The sequence below is a fragment of the Lacerta agilis genome, chromosome 14, assembly GCF_009819535.1.
Source record: "Lacerta agilis isolate rLacAgi1 chromosome 14, rLacAgi1.pri, whole genome shotgun sequence".
NCBI classification, from domain to species: Eukaryota; Metazoa; Chordata; class Lepidosauria; order Squamata; family Lacertidae; genus Lacerta; species Lacerta agilis.
Genome location: NC_046325.1, coordinates 33,730,948 through 33,748,425, shown reverse-complemented (window position 1 = coordinate 33,748,425; position 17,478 = coordinate 33,730,948). Strand labels below are relative to the sequence as shown.

General features: G+C 45.8%; 1 protein-coding gene across 2 annotated transcripts in view; it reads left to right on the top strand.

The window, feature by feature from the left end:
* The first annotated feature begins 326 nt into the window (after positions 1-326).
* The window catches only part of COL1A1 (collagen type I alpha 1 chain), a 46,034-nt gene continuing 28,882 nt past the window's right edge, over positions 327-17,478 (top strand). The window contains exons 1-22 of one of the 2 annotated variants that reach the window (XM_033171262.1): positions 327-581; positions 2,983-3,168; positions 4,155-4,192; positions 4,295-4,330; positions 4,929-5,024; positions 5,137-5,205; positions 6,251-6,295; positions 7,346-7,399; positions 7,656-7,709; positions 8,257-8,310; positions 9,238-9,291; positions 9,861-9,914; positions 10,020-10,064; positions 11,372-11,425; positions 11,580-11,624; positions 11,948-12,001; positions 13,249-13,347; positions 13,454-13,498; positions 13,583-13,681; positions 14,972-15,025; positions 15,130-15,237; positions 16,346-16,399. In XM_033171262.1, the coding sequence (XP_033027153.1) occupies positions 500-581; positions 2,983-3,168; positions 4,155-4,192; positions 4,295-4,330; positions 4,929-5,024; positions 5,137-5,205; positions 6,251-6,295; positions 7,346-7,399; positions 7,656-7,709; positions 8,257-8,310; positions 9,238-9,291; positions 9,861-9,914; positions 10,020-10,064; positions 11,372-11,425; positions 11,580-11,624; positions 11,948-12,001; positions 13,249-13,347; positions 13,454-13,498; positions 13,583-13,681; positions 14,972-15,025; positions 15,130-15,237; positions 16,346-16,399 (1,479 nt within the window). In that variant the 5' untranslated portion in view covers positions 327-499. The remainder of the gene's footprint in view (positions 582-2,982; positions 3,169-4,154; positions 4,193-4,294; positions 4,331-4,928; positions 5,025-5,136; positions 5,206-6,250; positions 6,296-7,345; positions 7,400-7,655; positions 7,710-8,256; positions 8,311-9,237; positions 9,292-9,860; positions 9,915-10,019; positions 10,065-11,371; positions 11,426-11,579; positions 11,625-11,947; positions 12,002-13,248; positions 13,348-13,453; positions 13,499-13,582; positions 13,682-14,971; positions 15,026-15,129; positions 15,238-16,345; positions 16,400-17,478) is intronic. The other variant, XM_033171263.1, reaches the window with a different exon arrangement.

The window sequence follows — 17,478 nt, the reverse complement described above, 5'->3', positions numbered from 1 at the left end:
TCAGTCTGCTCCCACTTTTCTTTTAACTCCCCCAGTCCGCACCCTTCAATTCATAACCCATTACATTCCTCCCTCTTCCTGCACAATGTACTGCCAACCCAGAAGATCCACTGGTTTTCTGGAAGAGAGGCTAGTGGGGTCCATTCTTTTTGTGATTGGTTAGAAAGGGGCTTGGCTTCGCTTCTCACTTTTGGGAGTGGGTGCGTGCATGTGTGTGTGTGTATGCGTGTCTGTGTGTGCCTTGGGGGCGGGCTGGGCTCCTCTGATTGGCTGAGGGGCTGGCCCAAGATCCCCCCCTCAGCACTCAGAAGCAAGCGAAGAAGGGATCCACCTCTGGGACACTGGACCGTAATAAAAAGGGAGGCTAAAAACTTGACAGAGTCAGTAGGAAGTTCTGCTGGGGTCTGGAGTGGAACTACATAAACCAGACCATCCCTGTATGACTGGACACTAAAGCAGAACCAAGGATACAAAGAGTCTTCATGTCTAATATTTAGACATGTTCAGCTTTGTGGATTCCCGGTTACTGCTTTTGATAGCAGCAACTGTTCTACTCACCAAAGGTCAAGGCGAAGAAGACTGTAAGTACAGCATCTTATGTACTCTCGCAAGTGTATACATGCTAAATGACAGTTTTTATTGTAGCCCTATGGGTGGGGGTACTTGCCCCCATATTTTCTTTCCCCCATCTCTTTCTGTTGAATGCAAAATTGTTTCCCCCCCCTCTGCGCCACCCAGAACTCCAGAAGTGCACAAGACAGTAAGCACCAAACCATTTCTACCGAGCATTTTGCCAAAGTTGGGGAGAAGGGGCGGCAGCAGCCGAGTTGTGATTTTGCAATCTGTGCTTCCCTGTGGTTGTAATACTGGCAGCGTGTTGCGGTGGCTTGAGAGATGTAGATGTAAGACCAGGCGAAGAAGGCGCTTGTTATATATGTTCTTAAGTTTCCTTTAAAAGAAATTTTAAAAAATTGAGAAAGGTCAACACATGTTTGTGACCTTTCTGAACCTTCAGTACTTGGCATGAAAGCAATGCGGGGAGGAAGGCTTAAGAGACTGAAAAAGAAGGTATCTCTCGCACCCCGCAGATTTCTCCTGAAAGTGCTCTATGGAGAAAACAAACCACTCTTCTAAAAGCAAACTTAGCCAGCTGTGCATAGCCTTGGGCGTGTTTCCTTTGGTCTCCCTCCTCTCTCTCTCCCTCCCTCCCTCCCTCTTTTCTCTAACATGTCCCTTGGGGCCAGATAACAAGTTGGATCAATTAGAATCTCTGCACTGGCTTGCCAAGTTCAGGAAAGCGGGGCGGGAACTGGGAGTGGGTTGTCACTTGGAGGGGGGGGACAGGAAAGGGGAGCATGGCAAATGATGGAAAACTCATTGTGCGTTCTTGGAAAGCCAAGCAGTTGACAGGGAGGAGAGGAGGAGAGGCGAGGAGGACAAAGCTGTTTTCCCTGCCTTGTCGAAGAAGTCTGCAAAAGCCATCAGGAAAATATTAGGGAGGGGGAGGAGAGAGAGAGAGAAGTTTCAGGATGATTCATAAGGAAAATGTTTCAGCAACTTATAAAGCGCAGGAGTCTAGACATCACTTCATAGACAAAGCCTTTTGGATGGTAAAGGATTGGAGGGAATCACTTTTGCTCGTCGACCAAGTCCAATGGCGACATCTACTGGCCATCGAGGGTCTCGCTTGTCCTTGGCATTCTTCTATAGACTTGCCAGGGGTGGGGTTGTGGGGAGTGGCCTTAAAATGGATCAGCAATGATCAAAGAGAGTGTATTTCCGGGGTCGACAACTGAACAGGATTAGTAAACAACTCCTCACCGGAGGGAAATCAATTTACCATCAAGCAAGCAACATTTTTTGTGTGTGTGTGTAGTATATTCTTCACTCCGATTATGGAAGTTTTGCTGCCATCTAGTGATGGATGGGAAGTTTTCCTGCAGCATCCCAGGAGGGTGTTATCAAACATGAGTTTCATGTTCCCAAAGCTCCTTGACTCTTTTATCTCTCCTTCCCCCTATACTTTTTCCCCGAGAATAGCGGATTTTCTTTCTCCCTCCCTGTCCAGTATCTGGTTGTTTTTTTATTTTTAATTTTTGCAGAAAACTCAACAGTCCAGTGCTCAATTTTAAAAGGAGGAAATAATTTATAAAATGCACGGCCCCTCATTTAAAAAAACAAAAACAAAATCTGCTAGAAAAGCAAATTCTTACTTCTTCTCCAGCATTCGTCCTTGGTCACATCTCTTGGTACCATCCTTAGTTTAGGTGTGCTCCACAGTTAACATCCACGGTGCTACCAAACTCCTTGTTTCTGAACAAGCTGGCGTCGGATTTCAGCCAAGGTGGGAGGCCTAGAGAGTCTGCCCTATCATGATCCACACCTCCTGACTTCTCATCCTACCTAAATTGTTTGCAGCGCAGCTGATTCCCAAGGCCACACGCCATCAGTGGGATGCAATTTCTTCCCCTACATGGGTCCTCCTCCAGTCCAAATTCCTGAGTCTCTCTCTCTCTCTCTCTCTCTTTCTCCTCTTTATCTCTTTTGCTGTGGATTTCTTTCTCCTTTCTGTGTTTGGCTTGGCTTCAGCTCAGAACGTTGAGGTTACCAAGTTGGATGCAACAACCGGCCAGAAGTTTTGTTTAAATTCCAAAGCAACTGGAAAGAGTTATTGTGAGGCTGGCTCGTTTCCTGTGTCATAGAGTTTGCTTGATGAAAAGCAGATGAGGGTTTTCTTAGAGCACACGCACAAATGTCAGCGTTAAGTGGAGAGCAGCAGCAGGAGGAGGAGGAGGGAAGGGAGGCCAACCATCGGAAACAATTTCTTTTCTTTAAGTATGTGCTCTCCAGATCTATCCGTTGTAGAGGTTCACACGTTTGCACCTTGGTTGGTTTAGCCATTCTGCCAACACTGCTGGCTCCCAAAGGACCCTTCCCCTCTTCCCTCGCCCACCTCATTTCTTGTGTCACCTCCTTCTTTAGTTCCATCTGGAAGCTGCATACAGGACGGAATAACGTACAGTGACCGAGATGTTTGGAAACCAATCCCCTGCGAGATCTGCGTGTGCGACAAAGGCAAAATCCATTGCGACCAGGTGACCTGTGAAGAATCAGCTGACTGCCCAAATGCCGAGATCCCCTTTGGAGAATGCTGCGCTGTTTGCCCTGGTATGGATACTGACCTTCTCTTCTTCCATCCACTCATACCATCAGTATTGCCCACAGTTCTGTCCGTCCACGGTCACTCAGTCCCCCCCCCCATTCCATTTAAGCATACTCTAATCAATCTCCTGGAGAAACTGCCTGCCCACAAACATATTTACTCATTATATCTATTCTAATTTTACTCATTCACTCATCTGCCCAAACAAAACATCCACCTTCTACTTATGGACACCAAAATCCATTCGTTTCCCTATCTAGTTCCTCTTCTCCCCTCTCTTCTCTTTTTATCAACCAATCAACAGCCATCCAATCACCCATCCATTTATCAATCCACCTATAGCCCCATCACCTATATAATTGTTTCTTCATATCCACCCCTCTATGTGCTATCTAACCGCTCATCCATCCATCCATCCATCCACCAACCTGCCTGTCTCCTGGTTCAGTTGTCCGAGGTTTTGTTCTCATCGTAAACGACAATAACAAACCACTGTTTTCATATAAATATTTGCATCCCTTCCTTGAGAGATTGCGGAAATTTGGCAAAGGAAATTCTGCAGAGCCAGTAAAGAGAGTGAAGAGTTGGGAGAGGACATTTCAGGCATCTTAACTTTAGTTGATGCTATATTGGTGCATTGTAGGAGGAAACTGGACTTCATTTCCCTACTTTGAAAAGTCAACACTTCAAATAGGATTGCCTAAGTAGTCTGGATGATGTGGATTCGGATGATCCTTCAGATTGGCCCGTTACATATTCTGATTGGGCCAATGATAGGAGTTGCCAGTTCCTATCAACCTCTAAATGTACCTAGATTTATCAACAAGAAAAGAAGCCTGGTCTTCATTTAATGTTTATTAAAGGAAGGATGTTCTGATAGACCAGAGGGCATTGTGGGTGCAAGGGAGGGGTTGCAATGGGACCAGGTGCTGATGACAAATTCTGGGTGATGGTTCTGATTCTTAATATTCTTTTTCCTTTTGTATTCAAGAAACCAGTGAATATTTCCCAGAAGCCACTGGAGCAGAGGTAAAATATCTTTTAGTAACCCTAACATCCATTTATTTGGCTGCATCAGTTTTGTTTTCTGTTTGATAACCAGCTAATCACTATTATCTTCCTAATTGGCAGGGTCCTCAGGGGGAACGAGGCCCTAAAGGAGACACGGTAGGTATCTGTAACGAAGCTTTGGCTGATAATAGTTCAAAGGGGAAATGAAATAAAATTAATATGCAAGCATGGCAGAAGAATTGGTGGCAAGTGGCTGTGTGTGACTAGGACAGTCATAAAATATTTGGGACACTTGTTTGACTGCATTTTTAAATTTCCATTCCTATACACAAAAGAAATTCTGCCTGCTTAGATTGTTTAAAAGAAACCCCCCCCAACCTACAGAAAGGAGATACAAATCTCCTTTAATTCCTCTTTTTAACAACATTGAATTTCAGCTTTTAATTAAACATCCCAAAATTGTTTCAAAAAGACTCGACCATTCCGGCATTATTTACTACAGCATCATGGTGGTTCATATTTTGGGAGTGGGGGAATAGAAGCCCCCCCCCCTTCAAATGTTGCTGGCGTGTGAGGAATTTCCAAACCAGTTTTTGGTCTTCTAATATTGCCTTCTAATATTGGATAGCTTTAGCATACTCAGGACTCTGAAAGTTTTGTGTCTCTTTTGTAGGAAACATATACATTTTTGTGCATTCAGCACCATATACTGCCATGGTGCTAACCTGCGACTTCCTGCTTTCTTTGTTTTCAGGGGCTTCCTGGTCCCCCAGGCAGAGATGGCATTCCTGGCCAACCTGGACTCCCTGGACCTCCAGGCCCCCCAGGCCCCCCAGGCCTTGGTGGCGGAGTAAGTTGGGTTTGCCTGCATAACTTCTGTTTTTCCAACAATTCATGGATGATGCATTTTTAAGAACCTCAGCAACACGTTCTCTCTTCCTTCTTCTTCTCTCCCCTTACAGAACTTCGCTTCTCAGATGGGTTATGGCTATGATGAAAAATCCGGTGGCCTTGCTCTTCCTGGCCCAATGGTAAGTGTTGCCGGTCTCAGGGGATTTGAGCTTAGTGTGGAAGGAGAAAAGTGAGAAGATTGTAGAAGTATGAATGAAGGAGTCTGTTTCAGCCTTCTTGGTTCCTTAATCTCAGGACAGAATGGTCAGGCCACAGGTAGGATGGTACATGTTGCTAACTGATGTCTACTGAAGTATCAAAGATACTTCAACTCTATTCTTTTTGATTGGACAGGCATCTCGTTAATAAAGCTGAGTAACTAAGGGATAGCATTGCTTCTTTCCACAAGGAAAAGGGACATGGAATGTGGGTTCCATGAACTAATAATAAGCACCATGGCGATGATAATTTTTTATGGTCCTAAGTGTTTATCATAGAGTTGGAAGGGAACTTGCGATTCATCTAGTTATATAATGTTAGATCCAGATGAAGTTGGTTGGACGCAACTCCCAGTGAAACCCGTGGAACAAGTTAGTCATGAAAACTCATTTTAATGGCAACAGCGGCTTGAGTTTGTGGCTGAGCAGTGTGAGTTTATACTTGCTTTCTTTAAAATACACCAGTTAATCTGGTTTAAAAAAAAAGAGCAGGGGACTTAAGGGTGTGCAAATCCCCACCAAGAAATTTCATTAGTCTTGCGGGAATCTTTTGAGTGTCTCTCATAACATCTCAGAAGTTATTCCTGTGTAGGAACCTCCCATTTTGTGTTACGTTTCACTTTAGGCTAAATCTGGTGGCAGCCCAACGCCACTCAGTTGGGAGGGATCCAAACATGTTGACCACTAATATAGCAACTACAAAAACAGACATACCCCCCCCCCAACATCAATGTGGTACACTAGACCAAGAGAGACGAAATGGTTGTTTAAAGAGAGATGGAGGAAAAGCAATTTAGGAAATGACATAAAAGTGGGTGGAGGTCAGAGTGAGGCCTAGTTAAGAGAAAAGGTCAAGAACGTATGGTTAGAGCAAGGCAGTACGAGAATGCATATCCACAAAAGACAAGATGGCTCCAACTTCATTTAATCGGGAAACATGACTGATTTTTCTCACTTTGGTTTGTAGGGTCCAGCTGGTCCTCGTGGTCTTCCCGGTCCTCCTGGTGCTCCTGTAAGTACTTCTTTGCTTCCATCTTAATAACAAATTCTCAATACTTTTTAGACAAGGGGTTGTGCATTTTGGGATTTCAGATGAGAGAGGTGCATTGTAAATGCACGGACCTCAGTACTTCACCAACCAGATAATCCCAGTTCCTTCCTTTGGTTCTATGAACAGTGGATGGAGGAATGGGAGCTAGTGGGATCTTTGTGCCATCTTTGTCTCTTTCCAGAAATAAAATAAAATCATGTGGGCTATATGCAAATCTTCTTCATCTGCATAAATTCTGGAGTCGCAGAATTCACTTATCCTTGGCACAGAATAGGAGATTGCTTTGGTAGCAGGTTTCTTTCCTCTTTGCACGGAAGAAATAAGGTCCTCTCTTGAGAGGCCTACTCCATAGGCCTGGATGTTCACAGGCATTCACAGAAGCTCTGGAGAGAGGAGAGAAGGGGGCATGGAATACATAACCATTTCCACATTGATGTGTGAGGTGGTTTATTATTGACACTATTCCTTCTTAAACCGGGTAGACCAACAGTGTGCAATGAAGTCAGGCAAAGGAACCAAAGTAATGTTTCGTATGCCTCTCAGAACAAGAGAGAGGGGGCAGGGTGCTGGAGATGTAGGTGTCCTGAACTCCAATCCAAGATACATGAAGAATCTAGTTATTCTGTAGAACACTCTGCCCATGCACAGTGGCACTTGTTTCTATTTCTTTGTTGAGCTCCCAGCACTGGTGAGCTTTGGCTCCAGTTGACCTTTACTAGGAAGTTCATGCATATATGTTGAGCAAACTTGGTTGTAGGCCAGAATAGGACAAAGGTGGTTCAAGAAGAGATGCTTTGTAGCAGGGCAAGAGGGGTGCAGGTTGATAGGGAAGAGGAAGTTGCTTCAGGCCAGGAGAGCAGCGCAGCAGAAGTCATGGAGGTGGAGATGAAAGGAAAGGGGCACTCCGGGCTGAGAAAACTCAGGTGGTCCATCATGGTCTATCCAAAACAAATAGGGGTGCAGTAGGTCGTGGCCTTCCATCTGACATAGATGCTCTGATTTATCTTCCAGGGTCCCCAAGGTTTCCAAGGTCCCCCTGGTGAACCCGGAGAGCCTGGTGCTTCTGTGAGTACCATCTGAACTATTTTTCGTATCTCTTGCATGTATTATTATAGCGAAGCTGAACGGCCTCCTTGGAGTCTGTTCCTCGGAGTTCTCTTTTTCCACCACTTGGGGGAGCTTTTGAATGTCGAATGCAGTAGACAGGTTTCCATACTGGGAATTCTTTGGCCCACTTTTGAAAAATTCAACTGGGTTATAAATAGGAGCAGGGACGAATCGACTCGGATTTTAATGCATCAATTTTTTTCTCAAACTCTAGGGTCCAATGGGTCCCCGTGGTCCAGCTGGCCCACCCGGAAAGAATGGAGATGATGTGAGTGACTTATGTCTTTTTTCAGAGTGGGGGGTGGGGAACTTCTTCTTTCCAATAATCCAAAGGTGGGGTGTGCCCAAATAGCCACACAAACCACTGACTTCAGAGTTGAGGTTACTCTCAACTTACAGACTTGAGTCGGCTGACTTATTCACCTGCCTTGCATTGCCTCCAAGTAAAGCAAGTCAGGTCTAAAAAAAAACTCGCAGTGTAAAAAAAAAAAGCCTTATCTGCAATCAGCGACTTGAACTCCTAAGCAGCCCACCAAACCAGCACTTGATGGGAGACCCCCCACAGTTTGTCAGTGCTGGGCCTTATCCATCCTTGCCCCTTACCACTTTCTCTGGCTTCTCCCTTTCTGCTGAGCACAAGCACCAACCCTTAAGGAACACCTGTTGACGTTACAGGGCCATTTGGTTGCAAATCTTAATGCGAAGTCACAGTCCCTTTTACAAACACAGTTCCCCAATCAATGGTCTTTCATCCTCGTGTAGTGCGCTGTTTCTTGAGCATTGGCTTAGATCCTGTCTTCTCTTCTTTCTCCAAGGGTGAAGCTGGAAAACCTGGTCGTCCTGGCGAGCGTGGTGCTCAAGGTCCACAGGTAAGACGTCTCTCATCATGGGGCGGCTGTCAAGCACCTGTCTTTTTTTTAGGAAGTGTTGCTCTTTGCCCTGGCATCCCTGGAGGTGGAACAGATAGCCTTGATATTGCAACCTGTTGTTTAGGGAGAGTGATGCAACGTCTTACACTGGCGGCCCAAAAGAGCAGGTTCGATGATCATATTAGCAAGCAGCAGCTTAAGTATTTCGATTCCTGCTTCGGTACAGAGGGATGGTTCATTTATAAACCCATCCTACAGCCTTCTCCAATCTCCAGATGTTTTGGACTACAACTCTTGTCACCCCTCACGACTGGCCATGATGGTGTCTGGGGCTGATGGGATTTGGAGTCTGGCAGCACCTATAGGATATGGAGTTGGCGAAGGGTGACATACAACCTATTCCCACCCAACCCACTCCACCCCAAATGCTGTATTGCAATGCATCCCTACTTCAGTTCACCCTCCCAGCAATTTTGCAAGGTGGTTAGGTTTGACTGTGAAACAGTTTGTGCACCTAAGGCCTCAAGATGGCTGGGTGAGATTTTGGAGCCCACATTTGAACACATCCACTCTGCCCACGAGACTAGGTGATCACTGACAGAATCCTTCCTAGGTTGGAAATTTTGAGCTCTTGATGGGTGGTTCCAGCTGTACGGAGAACTATGATGTTCAAGGAGATGTAAGGACATAGTACAAAACTAGCAGTAAAGATGCCGCCATCTGCCTTAATGGCATTTCTTAATCCTTTTAAACTGAGTTCTACAGTGTTGTGGCTATTGATGAAAAGCACATTGGGTATGTCCCAATCATAAACCAGCCATTGGTGTAAAGAGGTCCCACCCACTTGCCTAGAGAAGGCGAGAAAGGTGAGACACTTTTTCTTCTTCTTCTCTGACTCCTAAGTAACTTATTGTTCTTTTGCTTCAGGGTGCCCGTGGTCTTCCCGGAACAGCTGGCCTTCCAGGCATGAAGGGACACAGAGTAAGTGTGCTCCAATAGCTCAATGACCAAGAAAATTTGGGGATCTTGCAATTCAGAATGTCCCCTGGCTAGATTATTTACTTAGGAGTAGATATGCATCCCCTCTGGATGCATATCACAATACAAACAGCATCTGCCATTGCCAACATAGCACCTTCACTAGATAATGCCTGCCATGAAGGTGACAATAGCCACATGGTCACGTGAACCTTGGGGTGAAGCCCCACCTCGAACTACTTATCTTAAGAGGTAGCCAAGGTCCAAGCTGAGAAGAGCATGAAACGAACCGTTAAAAATGTCCACTCAGGTGTTTCTAGTTGATCATTATATTATTATCTTGTATATTCATATCCTTGGTTCCAAGGTGGTCTTCCACCCAGGCCTCCTCAGCTTATGCATGGTTGCCAATATGGAACCCGTAGTCTTTTCAGTTGAACAGTAAAATGAGGGGCTGCTAACCTTTTAAATGCAGAATTAAGGCACCCCATTGCCTTTTTTATACTCAACTACTTGGATTTTAATGCTCTTTTTTCTTCTTTTCCATCCATTCCTTTATTCCACTACTTTAGGGTTTCAGCGGTCTTGATGGTGCTAAAGGTGATGCTGGTCCAGCTGGCCCCAAGGTGAGTGCCCACTTCTAAGTATGTGCCCCCTTCCGTTTATACCTAATTCTATCCCCTCCCGTTTCAGAAACAGGGTGTTGACATCTGCTCTGTTTCCTCTTTCAGGGTGAGCCTGGTAGCCCTGGTGAGAATGGTGCTCCTGGACAAGTCGTGAGTATCATCGTTCTTCTGCCCTTTGCTTTGATGGGTAGACCATCTTTCCAAATCTTACAAGCATAGGCTGGGTATCAGCAGAAATGGATTTGTTCAGGTGAAAGGATGATGATGAAAGGAAAACTCCTAATCATCAAAAGGGGGGGGGGGTAAGAGGACTTACTCATTGGTAGAGTGCTTGCTTTGTGTCCCTGAATGTCCCAGGATCAATCCCTAGCCTATTAAAAGGGACAGATGATGGGCAAAACCTCTGTCTGTGATGCTCAGGAGCCTCTTGCAATCCCATAGACAATGTTGAGTTAGATAGACCCATGGTCCAATTCAATATAAGGTATCTCTGTTGGTTTCTGTGTACTGTGATCACACCCTACATCCTTTGTGTTCTGAGGATGGATTTGATTCCTAGCATGCTTTGTGGAGAATCAAGTGGAAATAATTTGTCTGAAGGCGTCCAAGTTCAGTATACTTCCTTTCGTATATTGTTCATGAAAACCCTTCAGGTGAACTAGTTCCATGTGACGGTTAACATGCAGTAACCCCAAAGGACAACGCAATAGTTCCGTCTGAATCCATCCTTAAGTGTATGGCAGTAGCAACCTACATGAGGGACAGGAGCGTTTTGACATAAAAGAACACAAGGAGAAATATCCAGCGAGATGAAGCATTATTTCATAGCAGGGTTGGGAAAACCGAGGTACCCTCCTGATGTGGTTGGATTCCAGCTCCCATCAGTCCCAGTCAGCATGGCCATTTCTTCAGGAAGGGTGGGAAGTGTTGCTCGGCAACGTTTGGAGGGCTGCGAGTTCCTCACCTCTACTTTACAGAGAACTATGTTTGTGTGAGATTTCAGACAGCAGGGCAGATGCCATGGGTGTTTGTAGCATCCAGGTAATGAAGGCTACAGAGCAAAGGCTCTTTCGCTCAGTTCAATGGATTCCACAGTGGCATTTATCATCCTTTTGCATATAGTTGCAGCCAGATCCAGGAGAGCAAGAGCACATAATGATTCAGAGGGGATTGCATCAAGAAATGAGGGGGTAGATAAAAAACAATTTTAAGCTGAGGGCACTTGAGAGGTATGAAGCAAAGACACAAAGAAGCAAGGCATGCTGGCATATACGAAGTCTTCGTTCTTACTTTATGGCTCCCTGGGGAATGAAGGAACCCCTTAACACCACTAGAGGGGCGTTAGAAATGGTAGATGCTAAAGAACAGAACGGCTAATGAAAGGTTGGGTGGGTGGTAACGGGGCATGAATCAAAGCTACCTTCCCCTAAACTAAACTTGTTTCTCCTTACGACTAGGGCCCACGTGGTCTTCCCGGTGAGAGAGGCCGCCCTGGACCTTCTGGCCCAGCTGTAAGTACATTGTTTTTTTCTTGCAGGACAAATTGTGGGGCTGGATGCAACCGGTACCAAGGCATCCTTGGTGTAGCATCCTCCAGGTCTGGTATGGCCTGGAGAGGTGGCAGTAACTGAAACCCCCTTCTCCCCCCCCTCTTGTCCACCACAGGGCGCTCGTGGTAACGATGGTTCACCCGGTGCTGCTGGCCCCCCAGTAAGTATTCCTGCAACCTGCAGTTTCTTCTCTGCTCAAGTGGTGATTATTTTCCTGTGGAGAGGGATTGTCCTGCCAGACAAAGATTGGCCGTTGCCAGACTCCGTAGCCTAAATGGGGATTTGCAGGACAACACCACTCTGTAATTAACCAGCCATGGGATGGAAGGCCTTGACTCGTTTCCCTTTCCCTGACATTTTAAATCACAGACCAAACCTCTGGCCATTGCTGGGGCGGAGTTGGCCAGTGTTAAGAGGTTGCTAATTTGGGACTCTAAGGAAAATGCTATAATTGCCATTTCTTTCTTTCTTTCTTTCTTTCAGGGCCCCACTGGTCCAGCTGGTCCCCCTGGCTTCCCTGGTGCCGTTGGCCCTAAGGTAAAGACACCTGACGACACTGATGCTCAGAAGCAATAGTTTTGTATCGGGAGCATCAAAAATCGTTGGGTTTAGACTATCAATATCTCAGGTGCCAGTCCTCATGCAAGCCAACATTGCACCATCAGTGCATAAGAGGGAGGTATCAGGAGGCTTAGGAGAATCCCAGTGTTTGCAGGTGTACAAAAATATTTAGGGGAAAATTCTTATAGGTAAGGCTACCCCCCACCCCTAAAAAATACCAACCCGATGATGACTGTGCAGACTCGGCACAGAATGCTAACAGACTGTTGGGGTGTGAAGAACAGAAATCTGGGCAGGTGATGAAGTAGAATGGAGTATCTGGAATCATGGACAGAGACGGCAACATTTTGTTGCAGATCCCACTTGTCTTCTTGATTCCTCAGTCTATTATTATTATTATTATTAATATTTTTTAAAAGGGGGGGTAGAGACTCAGTCTTCCCCTTCCCCTTAGATGAAAAGCTCTGTAGCACTAGCTCTAGATGAACTATTTCTTACCAAACAAGCTACAAGCACCTTAGTCTTCTGGGAAAGATTACAGGCTATTTCTGAAAAGCCACGGCCCTCATCATGATTTGGAAGACCCTCCTCCCTCTGAGTCTCTGAATTCTGCCTAGAAGGCTGAATAGCTCTTCATTCAAGAATGGAGGGTGGCACAGCTGCACGGGCACAGTTCTTAAAATCCATTAGTGGTAGCTTTTCATCCTGCCCAGTAATGTCTGAAGCTTAGAGGCTACTTGAGAGGTGCCCGCAATGTTGCTTCCTGTTCCAACGTCTCTCTCACACGCAACAGGCAATGTTGGTCTGGGAAGGAAGCCACTGCATTACTAAATCTCCAGCGTGGCCTATGGGGTTCAGGTGTTCTCAGAGCAGCAAGATGGAAGTCTGTAAAGGACTAGTGACTGCCAAGTTCCTGCAGCATAAGAACTGGGCATAAGAACACAGGCCTTAGCCGTAGACCCCAAAGAAGCTGTAGCAACAGCCCACCTCAAAAGAACCAAGTAGTGTGCTTCAGGTGGCAGGCCTCAAACCTCTTGATTTCTGAGGGAACAGGGTGGCAAAGGAAGGCCTTTGTAGTACTGTGTAGTACTGATCCAACGAGACAAAACTGTGAAGCCTCAGAAGGGCTGGGGGTGGTGTGGTGTAGTTTGACAGGGAGACGCTGCCACCATACCTGTGGAAGAGTGCTTATGCCCCTTGTTCTTCTTTCTCTTATTGCACAGGGTGAAACCGGTCCCCAAGGTGCTCGTGGCAGTGAAGGCCCACAAGGTGCTCGTGGTGAACCTGGTCCCGCCGGTCCCGCTGGCGCTGCTGGTCCTTCTGTAAGCTGCGCTACTGGCCGATTTTTGCTTTTGCAGAATGTGCTTCGGGACTTTCTAAGGAGCATCATCATAATGACTCTTCTCTCCTCCTTCTCCTCTGCTTTAGGGCAACCCTGGTTCTGATGGTCAACCTGGTGCCAAAGGTGCAACTGTAAGTACCTTCCCATCGCTTTTCTCATCTTCTCCAATGCCTTCCTTTCCCAGTTGCTTCACCAGTGTTGTTCTTTCCTCCTAGGGTGCTCCCGGAACTTCTGGCGCTCCCGGCTTCCCCGGTCCTCGTGGACCAGCTGGACCTCAGGGTCCCAGCGGCGCTCCTGGTCCCAAGGGTAACAGCGTAAGTCTCACCTGATCGCCCCTCACCTTTTGGCTCGTCATTTAAGTTGTGCCTGCCTTCAGAGGTCTTTGAAGAAATTAGAAATAGAGGCATCTGGGTGGGTTATCCAGGAAACCCAGACTTCTTTAGCCTAACTGGGAGAATGCAAGGAGAAGCCTACCATAACATAATTAATTCAGAAAATACCGCCCACTGCATATTTTCTCCGACTGTGCTTGTTTAATAGCTAAAGCACTGTTTCTTAGTCTTTTTCAACCCATGACCTCCAATACTACCAATAATACCAGCTTTCCTGCTTTGACATTGTATAATACAGTGTTTTTCAACCACTGTTCCGCGGCACACTAGTGTGCCGCGAGATGTTGCCTGGTGTGCCGTGGGAAAATTACTTTCTATATAGTCAATATAGGCACGGAGTTAAATTTTTTAACATTTTCTAATGGTGGTGTGCCTCGTGATTTTTTTCATGAAACAAGTGTGCCTTTGCCCAAAAAAGGTTGAAAAACACTGGTATAATACACTGGGTTTTTAAATTCTGAAAATGACAGCATTCCACAGCAGCTAGATCTGTGTAGCAGGTGGGATAAAGGTATCAAAATGGTAGGTGATGGTGTGCAAATCTCTTTTTTAAGGGTAGCAGTATCCAAGATCACTTAGCTGGACGCTCCTTCTACCAAACCCCATTGTTAACTCTCATATGGTGGAGGTTTACATCGAGTTGCACATTCATGATTACATTCTCAAGTTCCTTTTCCTTGGCTCTGCTTCCTATAAACCAGGCATGGCCAGTCTTGGCCCTCCAGATGTTTTTGGACTACAATTCCCATCATCCCTAGCTAACAGGACTAGTGGTCAGGGATGATGGGAATTGTAGTCCCAAAACATCTGAAGGCCAAGATTGGCCATGCCTTCTATAAACTGTCCCTTCTATTCAGGGCCCAAGCCCATAATCACATGCGTCAGCATCTTATCAAATCTCTTCCTCTGTGGATTGTCAGCCTGGATAGCTCAGCTGGTTGCTGCATGGTGCTGATAACTCCAAGGCTGCAGGTTCGATCCCTGTACGGGACAACTGCATTGCAGGGGGTTGGACTAGATGATCCGCAGGGTCCCTTCTAACTTTGCAGTTCTAAGTCTTGATAACAGATGCATGTTGAAAGCCATCTCAGAGAAGCCACATCCCCTTGTTCTCTCATAAAATAATAATAATAAAAGGATTCATTGTTGCCTTCCTTGTGCTGAACGAGATTTGTGATCATGTTGTTTTCTGTCTCTTCCTAATACGTTTAGGGTGAACCTGGCGCTCCCGGAAACAAAGGCGACACTGGTTCTAAAGGCGAACCCGTAAGTGTCCCTCTCACCTGGGATGTATTTCTAAAATGGTGCATCTATTCTTGTTCCATTTTCCCTTTGGTTAACACTTGCCTCTCCTTCGTTTTATCTTACAGGGCCCCGCTGGTGTCCAAGGCCCCCCTGGTCCACCTGGTGAGGAAGGCAAGAGAGGATCTCGTGGTGAGCCTGGACCTGCTGGCTTGCCTGGACCTGCTGGTGAACGTGTACGTACCAACTTTGTTCTCCATATTACTGCCCTCCCGAACCAAAACTAGTCTCTCCTTAACTGTGGGCAGCAAGATCACACTCTCATAGCAACCAGACTAATTTGTGCACGGACCATGTATCTGTCCAACATACTCACAGTACATTATTAGATTAGTTAGGAATTGCTAGGTCAAATTACAAATGAAACCAAAGCAGTCTGGAAAGGAAGCGTCGAGAAGCCTCTGTGAGTCAGAGGAGAACTATTCTGCAGGGGAAAAGCTGTTGCAAAAATAGAGCGCGCTGCAACACTTGAAAGAAAACTGAATCTGCAGATACCTTTGCCATTTATTAGGAACTGCCTCTTAAGGTGTCTAAAGATGTGAGCCCAATTGGTGCAACGTGTTCACTGTTCGTGGAGTGTTTTAAACCCACGAGGAAGCACTGTCTAGGCCCAGAGGTGGGCAGAACATCGCTGTCCTTTTCACTTAACAGATCACTCCCTTAAGAATCACCCACGGCTGAATTTAGAAAAAGAAACAACGCCGTTCTTTTCAGTTCTCAAGTTAAAATCCCAGGGCAGTCCCACGAGAATTGATTTCATACAGAAATAAAAACAACAACTGAGACCTTTGAGTTCAAAAGAACGCTGCAATATAGCCAGGTCGTCAGCTGTGTTTTGAACATAAAACATTTGATCAAATCCAAACTCCCCTCTCCCCTAGACAGTTTCCCTTGTCTTCTTGTCTACTTTTGTTTCTTTACTCCCTCTTATAATATGCCATCCGGTACTTTCACTAGAGTTACCTGCAACTCTTTGCACACCTTTTCAGCACCTGATCTCTATTTGTGGGTTGTGTGTGCTGCTTTGAGATGGGGCAGGAGCACATGGGGTTGGCAGGTGTGGGGTCCTGTCTTCAGCCTGGGCCCTAAACTAGGATTCTGAGATTCTTGAGATTATCCTGAATCTGAATTTACTTTCTTTTTTCTGCATGTGATTCTGCCTTGTGGGATTTGTATTTTTGGTCCTTTCTGGCCAGCCGATGTCTATTTTTCCTGTCCACTTTGATGGGAGAGCCCAGTGCTGCGTATATGACATTAACCTGTTCTCTTCCTTACCATTCGCAGGGTGCTCCCGGAAGCCGTGGTTTCCCTGGATCTGATGGCATTGCTGGTCCCAAGGTAGGTTCTAGTCTCACGCGGTCACTTTCTTCTCTACAGAACAAAAGGTATAAAAATAATGGGGTGATGGTGGTACTTGACCCCTCTCCATCCATTGGCACCACTCCAATGGGCTGAGGTGGGAAGCCTCAGATAAGGCTCTGGGAATGTGAGTCAAGGCAGAGACAGTTAAACCAGGGAGAGATGGGATGTTCTCTTAGTAGAAAGGAGCCTGGAGCAATCTTAAATGCTACTGAATATTATTTTATTTTTGATAGCCATTACCTACATGGGTAATGGGTGATGGAAAGAAAGCCTTCTTCTTCCATGAAACTCCCCTTAATCTCAGATGGCCCGATCAGATTTTCACAACGTTGAAAAATGGCACTCTGCACCTGCCCAGGAGTGCTGCCCTGCTGCACATGTTCTAATGCTATCTAAACTATGGCTATTTCTCAATTTCCTTCATTTACTTCCTGCCCTGCCAATGTAGATAGTAGGGCTAGTGAAAGTAAAAAAATCAAAAATAGCAATTTTCTTTTTTAAAAAATTAAAAGAAGTAAAGCTTCCAGCTCGAATTATCTTCTCTGCCCATACTACTCCCGTTTTAGAGGTGGATGCCGAGTGGGAACTTGGCCAAGCTCCTGCTGAATAAGTTCGTGGCAGGCATGCGCCCAGATCTCTAAGATGGAAGTCTAATTGTCCAGCAAATATAGAAATCTAAGGAGCTAATTCGCACTAAGTGAATCTGCTTTCCACCTCCCTCCAAAACTCCCTGAAGGAGCTGGGTAGTCTTGTGGAAATTTATAGGGGCCAGCAGGGGTTGCCTAATCATCTGATAGCATCACACACCACCCCTTTTGAAGACACTGCAGCCTCAAGCCCCCAGATGAATGGTCATTGCTCTCAACTCTTGCTTAACAACACCAGTTGATTTCATGTCTTCCCAATCCTGCAGTCCCAGGGGCTTTCTTGAGCTTTTTCCTGTTCTTTTTTTTTAAAAAGGCACCAGATCTTGTCTGGAAGCCAACTTCAGTCTTCCCTTCCATCCTGTGCCCTTCCCAACCCAGCAATATTTCATTATTGCATATCACACTTTA